Source organism: Topomyia yanbarensis, chromosome 1 (genome assembly GCF_030247195.1).
Source record: "Topomyia yanbarensis strain Yona2022 chromosome 1, ASM3024719v1, whole genome shotgun sequence".
In the NCBI taxonomy this organism is placed as follows: domain Eukaryota; kingdom Metazoa; phylum Arthropoda; class Insecta; order Diptera; family Culicidae; genus Topomyia; species Topomyia yanbarensis.
Window position 1 is genome coordinate 192,253,295 of NC_080670.1, and position 9,545 is coordinate 192,262,839.

At 39.7% G+C, this 9,545-nt stretch overlaps 1 protein-coding gene across 1 annotated transcript; it reads right to left on the minus strand.

The window, feature by feature from the left end:
* Window positions 1-3,214: 3,214 nt before the first annotated feature.
* LOC131685405 (general odorant-binding protein 99a-like) lies at window positions 3,215-3,964 on the minus strand. Its single transcript, XM_058969106.1, has 2 exons — window positions 3,807-3,964; window positions 3,215-3,748 (listed from the first exon to the last, which is right to left on the minus strand). Exons 1-2 carry the CDS (start codon window positions 3,843-3,845, stop codon window positions 3,371-3,373), a joined length of 417 nt encoding a protein of 138 aa, XP_058825089.1. The 5' UTR covers window positions 3,846-3,964; the 3' UTR covers window positions 3,215-3,370.
* Between the last annotated feature and the right edge of the window lie 5,581 nt (window positions 3,965-9,545).

The following is a 9,545-nucleotide window of genomic DNA, read 5'->3' on the forward strand; positions in this document are numbered from 1 at the left end:
CCCCTCCACCTTCTACCTCTCTATCCTCCAACCCATCACTCAGTTTCAGTGTCGATATGTTGCTTATTAGGTTCGTGACAGTCGTGCACTTAAATATGCTCAATGCTCATCAAGTGTAATAAGAATGTAATAGACATTTCCACAATGTTATATTGAATACAACCAGTAGTTTGGATAAATGAGAAAGGCACAATTGCACCACTAGATGGATTAAAATAGGTTTTTGCAGAATTTTTAATTTAACTTTTTGAAAATTTACAAAAGTTTTTCTGAGATCGTTTTTTTTTTGGTCAAGTCTCCTCACTGCGAGGAGACTTGACCAAGAGAATTTTGAAAAATCATAACAAAAAATAATGACATAAAAGATAGTGTAATTATTTTTTTCCATATTGTCGAGATCTTTAGGTAGCAATAAAAAATATAAAAGGGTTGCATTTGATAAAGTTCGATTTTTTTAATGATTTTTTTTTAAAGTTTAACTGTACTGCATTGCATGTTCGCATATCACGAAATCAGTCCTACTATTGCTAACTTTGTTTACTAATACTAAAATATAAAGATATATAAAGGGATTTTTTTTATGGCGTGAGTAACATTAACAGAAGATACCAAAGCATAATAAATATCAGGAATTTTGTATCTTTCTTCAGCTAATTGCCACTTGGTCAAGTCTCCCCAACATATTGCGTTCAATGTCATTCAAGTTCTAGTAATGACTAGTCCAATGTTCCAATTTATGTAAAATCATTTCACTGCTTCACAAAGATTAAGATGGTATATTAGTACATTAATAGTAATTAGTAGTCGAGCAGATATGTCTATACAAAGTTTGACAAAAAATTACATCATTTAATGCAAATTTATTAATCACGTAATATTTTCTGTAAGGAAAGGATTTTTTATTTCAAACTTTTAAAATTACCTGAAGGGATCGAAAAAAGTATAAAAATATTTTTGAAAAAAAATTAAGAATCGAATAGAAGAACCATAGCCAAAAATGGAATTCTACGCTTGGTCAAGTCTCCCCATGTTCCCCTATTTAAACACAATTTCCTTCATTCCTGCAATATAAGCGAGAACACGCGAATTGTCCAAAAAATACTTTTAAGTTTAAGCCAAATATGAACGGCGAGTAGGGAACTAAATGGATGTGTCACCACTTTTCGTCAGTAAAAAAAGTCGGACGAACATTGTCAGACCTCCGACAAGTTGAATACTGTGCGAATGCGATTTAAATTTTCTGGCGGTTGAAATGGATACGGTTACGCCTACTCGAAAAATAACCAAGTCCATTTCAACTGCTGGAGTAAGTATTGAAATTGCTTTTAAATCACATTCGCAAAGTATTCAACTCGCCTGACCAGGTTTGTCCGACTTTTTTTTTTGCTGAAGAAAAGTGGTGCAACATGAATTTAGTTCCCTACTCGCCGCTTGAGCAGCACAAGAGCGTTGCTTGGGAACATTTATTTGATTACAGCGACAGCCGGTAAATTTTTTGACCTTGGCAATTTATGTTTTCGCCACCAGGCGGAGCCGGGTTGATTCAAAGGATGGTCTTATCTCTAAGAAAAGGATGTTCCACCAAAAGCGGCCACAAATCATTCAATGTGGGATTATGTATTCTGATCCTCGTAGTTGCACTTTCCCGACTCCCCGGTGATGGCTGTATTCAGCGTGTCGAGTGCAATATTGCATGCTTATTTAGAAGTTGTATGAAAGCTAAAGATAAGTGGCGTGCAAGGATAACGCTTTTTCGATGGGGGACTATTCAATAACTGGCAGTGTCTCGACGGGCAAAAATCTTGTTTTCCAGGAGATTCTACAGAAAGTGTTCTTGTCGGTTATTAAGTAATGTTAATTTATAGAATTTGCTCGTGTAAGTGTGGGCATAGCGTAGTTGGTAAATTGATTGTCTTGTACGCAGCTCAACTAGGTTCGATTCTCAACACCGCACATAGGGTTAGAAATTTTTCATAAGTTATTTTTCTAATCCGAAGAGGCGAATGACATTAAGGTTAAAACCTCTATAATCGAAATAAAAAAAAAACAAAAAAAAACTCGCGTCTATACACTCAAAAAAAATAAACGTTATGCCTATTGATTTTACACATAGATTTTTGCAATTAACGGAGGCATATAGACACTATTTGCTGGCACATAAACCTAATGTGTGTATTTACAAGAAATATTAATCTTACATTCACATTTCATAACTATTGGGCACATAAAACCCCATTCTATAACAATATGCACATATAACTTATGTGTGTTCATACATAGTTTATACAGTTGACACATAGAAGATATGTGTGCGCGAGATAACAATAGCATTTCTTCTTCATATGAATTTTAAGCGGTTTCAAGCAAATAGAATTAACGTTTGGATTTTTTTCAGTGTAGGTCATAGTGTGCTTTGTTTCTTTAGCCCTAGTAGGCGGGGGATCAAGTTACCACACATTTATACAAAAACCTCATTTTGGCATGATTTTCAACATTGTTCATATTACTGACGGGCAGGACATAGACACATTCGAATTTACACATTATTCGCAGCTCTTACAATTCGAATTGACTACAAGATGACGAATCTTTCAATTAAATTTTTTATTTCATTGAAAAGTAATGAGAAAAAAAGGAAAGTTGGCCCAAGTGTACCCACTCTCCCCTAACTAAAAATCCCCATAATAAACATCATATGGATTAAGAGTTTTACGACGTGTTCAGGGGAACCATCTAAACAATCAAAATCCAGAGATCCCGAGATTAATTCGGATTGTGCTTGATTGATTTACTTATTTTAGCTTCTCTTTGCGTAGCTCTGCTTCTCACCGTCAACCCTCTAAGAAATTATGGTGCAAAACCGTCCAATGAAGGTGCAACATTGGGCCAACGTTTGACGGTGCCCAACAGATCGTTCAATTATTGAATATTGAATCAATTTGTGGGGTTTCTCAGTCGGACTCTATAAGCAACCTGCGATAAGTTCAACTTTGTTGCTAGCCGCACTCAGCCGGTAGGGTAACTGTTCCCTACTTCATCTTAGTCTCTTCATTAATGCTATTTAAATACATTAGCTATACTTGCAACAGTTATCTCTGACTCAAATGATAAGATGAAAATAGAGGGTCGATGCGCTTCGCTCAAACACGAATACTATTCAAGCAGATTTATTTTGATTTCGAAACACGAATATAATTTGCAAATTAAAAACATCTTGTATGTGTTCTGCTCAATATAATGATCACTTTATTTCGATTCCTTTCTTTCACCACTCTCAGTACAAAGCTCAATCAAACTGAATTCGCACCGCACCGCTTCCAGACGGTCCAAGGTCAAATGTTCCGTTTTCCGTACCCCACCCTATCCGAATCTAGTCCCTCTTGACGCTAGCCTTGATCAACGACAGATTGTTCTTCTGGAAACACTTAAATCCCCGATAGACCCAGTGACAGGCATTGTTATCGATGTTCTTATCGACACACTTCATAATCTCCGCCCGGACCTCATCCGCATCCCGACCATGAGCCAACTGTTGAACCAGATTGTCCACGATCGGCCCATCGGTTTCATCGAACAGCTGCATCTTAGTGAAGATACACTTGATGTAGCACATGGTTGTCTCATCCTCCGGGAACTCCCACTTCTTGAACTTGCTCACATAGTCATCCGAAATGCTCAACGAAGAAACGCACTCGCCCCGGTAGCGCAGCAGATCTTCCCCGGTTTGGACGGTGAAATCGGCGGTGACCTGTGATAATTGATAATTATTTTAAGTAATTTAATCAGCACAAAAAAAAAACACTCACCATCGCGACTAGAGCGAACAAAGCGACGAACAGTTTCATGTTGACGGATTGACACAGAACGGTGGTTCACGAAAAATAGAGAGAGTACTTTCTACGATGCGATGGCGAAAGGAACTGCTGGTCCGTCCACCCAGAACCGGTAGCTTTTATATCCCTCTGGATGCGGCGCGAGGAGACGACCGAATCAGACAGAGTGATTATTCTGAATCGTTTGTGGCTTGGAGGATGCATAATACATATTTCACCTTTCTGCTGCTGCTGCTGCTACTACTTCTATCGCTTCTACTGCTACTCGCGGTTCATTCAATATAGGCAAATTAATGGGTGTCTATTATCTGCTAGGTCATACACCCGACCGGGATGGGGATGTGCAAATTAATTCGGCGGAGCAGACTGACGGTTTTGGAAAAACTATTGCACTGTGTAATCAAGATTAAAATTCATGTAAAACACAGAGAACGGTTATCAATATGTAAACTGATCGGGATCGGCTCAAATTATATTAAAGTTTAAGGTATGTTAATGGAAACATGTCTGAGGAACACAATGGCAGTAGAATTTACAAAAATAATATACAAGAAACGCGATGAAAGTGAACTTTTAATATTCAGCTGACAGAATTGCATATTTGGCACCACTGCCGCTTACAACTAGGTTTTCCATCAAAAAGTATCTCGCAGATTAATTTCAAAGCAAATAGTAGCGGAGATATAATCCAAAGAAAACCACGTTTTTTTAATATTTGTCCCAATAGAGAGTACTCTCTTGAACCGTGGGCTGGTTTAACATGAAAAAAATAATTGGATGATTATTGGCCCTATAAACAAATTATCCCCAAAATTCGTTGTAATCCGCGGCAGGGCCTAAAATTCTCATACCCATTCAATGAACGTTGAAATTCACTGAATTCACCTTCGTCTTTTCGCTGCCTCCTTCTTTACTAAATTTACACAAAGCAAAACAATAAAGCCAACGCCCCTTCTTCTTTCGATTCTATGGAAGCGAGTAGCAGAACTAGTGACATTCGTTTTCCTAAAACAATACGAAAATTCAATCTCGTTTAAATTTCAAATCAGTAATTTTGATTTTTATTTTTATTTTCATTAAATGAAATTATAGCAATGTGCATCATAAAATGCAACTAGAACGCCGCAAACACAGGAAATACGCACCCCACTGCCCCTTCAGTCGTCCAATATCATCGCTAGCTTGTAATTCTCCCAAATCGAACAACGGCAAATAAATATCGTTACTAGTTTCTTTTCGTTTGGCCAGCGCTATGTGCAATATCGAAGAGACTAATGTCGTTCTCAATTTCGAAGCGAAAACGAATGTGTGGAGGAAATAATGAAATTGAATTTACCCGCATGCTTTGTCGTAGGCCGTTGTCTCATTTTCGGTTTCGTAATGTTCTAGTGGTTTAGAAAGTAGCTTCGCTCGCTCGTCATTTTCGTCAGATTTTGGTAAACGAAAAAAAACATTTTTCGACTCTGATCCGTGGTCGTAGATCGATTTCAAGTTTGCACTTTTCGCGGAATGACCCATATAATGTTTGCATTAGAAGCGAGACAAAGCTCACCTATGTTTTATGCGATTATACTGGCACCTGGTGGTGGGTTAGCCAGTGAATCCCACCTAAATATAAGTAGGCTATATTAGGCAATCCATGAGACGTTTCTGATCAGCTGATTATTTCTTGTTTACTTCTTCTGACGTTACTCCAAGGGGTGCGACGTCCGCCAATATCGTTGATTCGATCCAACATCAAAAGAATCGGATGTTTGTCGGACGAATTTTTCTGTTCGCGGGATTAGACGGAGTAGACTTGTTGACAGAACCCACCGCTGATTTGTCAAACAAACGTATAATGGATTGCCCAATACAGAAAAAAAACTTGACAGCTCCATCAGTTTATTTACGGAAGCGAATCCATGGCGAAATCAGTAAAACAACTACATTCGATGGTTTGTAATTACTGCCGGCTTCACCCCGCAACCAAAAAGTCCGTCATCGTGTCAACCGGATACAGACGAGCGCCGACGCTTTTCCATGACCGGAAGAATCAGCAAGTGCCGAAGCGAAAAACGGAAGGTAAGGTGGCGAAAGCCTTCCGCGCTTGGAGTCGGTTGATCGATGCTACCGGCCGGGCAATCAAAAAGTATTTGCCCAACATTGATATCGTCATGAGGAAGTGGTAGTTCCCTCGGCATGATACTGTACCTTGATGTGGTCCGGGGGCTTTTTCACCAAAGCAGTATTACAGTGATTATATCACAGAAGCTTGGGATACGATTATTTAATTTTGAGTTAAGCTACATTGCGATCATTTTTGGTACTTGACTTGGCGACCTTTATTATCCACTGCCATGGTCAAATAATATACAACGTGGGTTTTGGGCCCAACTCTCTCTGGAGGCACATTTATTGCTATATTTTAAATTATATCCAAATAATTAAATAATTAAATTAAGTGAACGTTTGCACCTAAAAATTGACTAATGCGGTCTCAACCATCAACCCACCGCTCGCGCAATCATGAATCGGTCACGTCCGGAAGTCTCTGACCTTGATTCTAGCAGCCCGAATTCATGCCTTCAGTAGGACTAATAAAAATAAAAACTAGACAAGACGTCCACGTGTGATCATTGAAGAACATGCGAATGGCCACACGCTTATAAAAATAATGTGTCCACGCGGAGTTACATACACACTAGCACACGCGACAAAAACGTCAACATACAAACGCTCGAGTCTTTCGCGATTATCCACGCACCACCACACTAACGATCTCGCAAACAGGATAACACCCCGGTGATTAAGTGAACGGTTTACCCCTTATAAATTCACACACGCAATCTCAAGAGTGAACCTCCAAATGCCCGTGTTCGCGTTTCGTCCGGAAACCCCTATTCGCGGCCCTAGTAGCATAAGTCCAATGCCTTCAGGTGGACCAATCAAAAAGATGATGCTCATATTCACTAAACTAGACGTTCCATGGCCACATAAAAATCGAATTTATACACACGAAGTCACATACATGCGACAAACTAACATACAAATACTTGAGGCCTTCGCTATCATCCACGCGACCTACACCTGCGCTCTCGCAGACATGATAACATCCCGGTGATAATATGAACGTCTCAGCACTTATAAACATTCAAAAGCGGTCTCAAGCGTGAACCTGCGTGATCACGAGTCGGTCGCGTTCGGAAGTCTTTTCTCGATTCCAGATGTCTAGGTCAATTGAATCAATTAAAAAGAAAGCTCTCATATCCATTGGACAACACGTTCCATGGCGACATGACCGGGAACTCTAGTTATATGGAGTAACTCGCTCCCTGTCAGAATGTGATCCGTACACCGACAACTAAATATCAGAATGACGGTCCGCGTGGCCATCCAAGAACGACAAACACGTCAACCTACGAAGGCTTCAGCACTTCGCGATCATCTACGTACACCTACGTTCGCGATCGCGCAAACTTTATAACACTTCGGTAACAATGTGAACGTTTTAGTACTTATGAAGTTACAAACGAGGTCTCGAACGCGAACCCGCAAACGCGCGCTGTCATGAATCGGTCACGTCCGGAAATCTTTACCCTCCATTCTAGCAACTTAGGTCAATACATTCAGTTATACCAATCAAAAAATAAAGCTAATACCCACTAGACCACACGTTTCATGGCGACATGACTGGAAATTCTAGTGATATGGAAGAACCCACTTTTCTAGAATCTGAACCGTACACGAAAAATTAAGTATCAGATTCACGGTCCGTGCGCGATCATTCTAGAAGACACGCGAATATGCGAAAGGCAAACGATTTTAATATAGAATTTATGCACGCGAAGTTACATACACGATAGCACACGCGACATACAAACGCAAACGCGATCGAACGCGTTAACGTACAAATGTTCGAGCCCTTCGCGATGATACACGCTATCGCGACACATTCAGAATCACGGCCCGCTACAATTGGCGCAAAGCAGAGTTTTAGTGGGCGCCATTCGCCTGTCTCGTCGGCATTGTACGCAAATTGTAGTATGTGGTTCTGACGGGGAGCCCTTCCGAGAACCTAGCTCTACAGCTTCAGTAGGACAACTCTTGAAAAATGGATATCGTCATGAGAAACTGGAAGTTGAGGCTGGTTGTGTTGCAAGCGCATGAAATCATTCAAAAGCAGCGAATGAAGCTGCTTGCCAAGGAATCTTTCCTGCGATGCGCAACGTGGTTGTGATCATGGACGACGGGACGTTTCTGACGTTCGACGGCAATGACTAACAGGGGACCGGCTATTTCACGAAGTTTCGAAAGAAGGCCCTCTGCTGGCTGATAATCAGTGAGAAGGGGATGTTAAAGACGATCTTCTTCTTTTCGCAACTTGCTTTCACCGGGACCTCCCTGATAGCACGAAGTGTCTACCGGAAGTTACGGCCTTTATTGGGAAACTTCGCACAGTGGGGAAAAATAGACCCAAAACGCTTTTTTTTTTGAAAAGGCTGGATGACGTTTACCAAGAAAGGTGTTTTTTATATAAAAAGATCAGAAAAAATGCAACCCGCATGGTACGCTATCATGCCTGTTTTACCCCAATTTCCTCTTTCGTTTGAGTTTATATTCAAGACTGAATATATAACTCGGAAGAAAGTTGCATACGGTTGACCAAAATTAGTATTTTTTATGTAAAAAAGCACAGAGAATCGATTGAAGATAATTAGATTAATTTCTCGAAACGTATATACCCATTTTACCCCAATTCTTAGCACAACTAAAGTTTTAAGTTGAACCTGGCCATTTATTTCGGTGAAAGGATATATGCGGCTGACAAAAAGTGATAATTCTTATGTATAAAAGTCCACGTTATCGTTTGAATATAGTTAGACTGACCATTGGAAAAGTGTGAACTCGTTTTACCCCAATTCTGCACATTACACAAGTGTGGCGAAATACCTTACTCCATTATGCAGAAAGAGGCTGAAAGCGGCTGATCAACAGTATGTTTTTTTTTTTGTTTTGAAAAGTCCAGGGAATCGATTGAAGATAATAAAAATGATTTGACAAAACATGTGTAGTCGTTTTACCCCAAATTCCTCACATAACTCAAGTGTGAAGTTAAACCTGGCTGTACTTCTCGGAACGAGGCTAAATGCGGCTGATGAAAAATAATAATTCCTATGTAAAAAATTCAAGGGAATCTATTGAAGATAGTTAGAATAACCGTACGAAACGTGTGTACCCGTTTTACCCCTATTCTTCCCATAACTCAAGTGGGAAGATAAACTTGGCTGTACTTCTCGGGAAGAGGCTGAATCCGGATTTTTAAAAGTTGCAATAATTATATAAAACAGTCCGGAGAATCGATCGAAGATAGTTAAAATAACCACACGAAACATATATACCCGTTTTACCCTAATTCTTCATATAATGTAGGTGTTACAGTTTAATCTTCATATCAGAAAGCGGCTGAAAGCAACTGATAAAAAATCATTTTTAGTTGTCCAGAGTATTCTTGGAAGGTAGCTAGAACATGTGTACCCGTTTTACCCTAAGTTCCTCACTTAACTCAAGTGTGAAGTTAAACCTGTCTGTACTTGTCGGAAAGAGATTGAATGCAGCTGATGAGAAGTAGTAATTCTGATATACAAAAAAAATCGCGTCACCCTCTTTCCGAAATGTAGACGAGATATGAGAAGAAATAGGGTAAAACGGATTCACACGTTTCCTACGGTC

Bases quoted from the DNA above. Each gene is read 5' to 3' on its own strand.
- LOC131685405 (XM_058969106.1), bottom strand. From the start codon at position 3,845: ATGAAACTGTTCGTCGCTTTGTTCGCTCTAGTCGCGATG. The intron at 3,749-3,806 runs GTGAGTGTTTTT...CAATTATCACAG, and splicing joins TGTTCGCTCTAGTCGCGATG to GTCACCGCCGATTTCACCGT.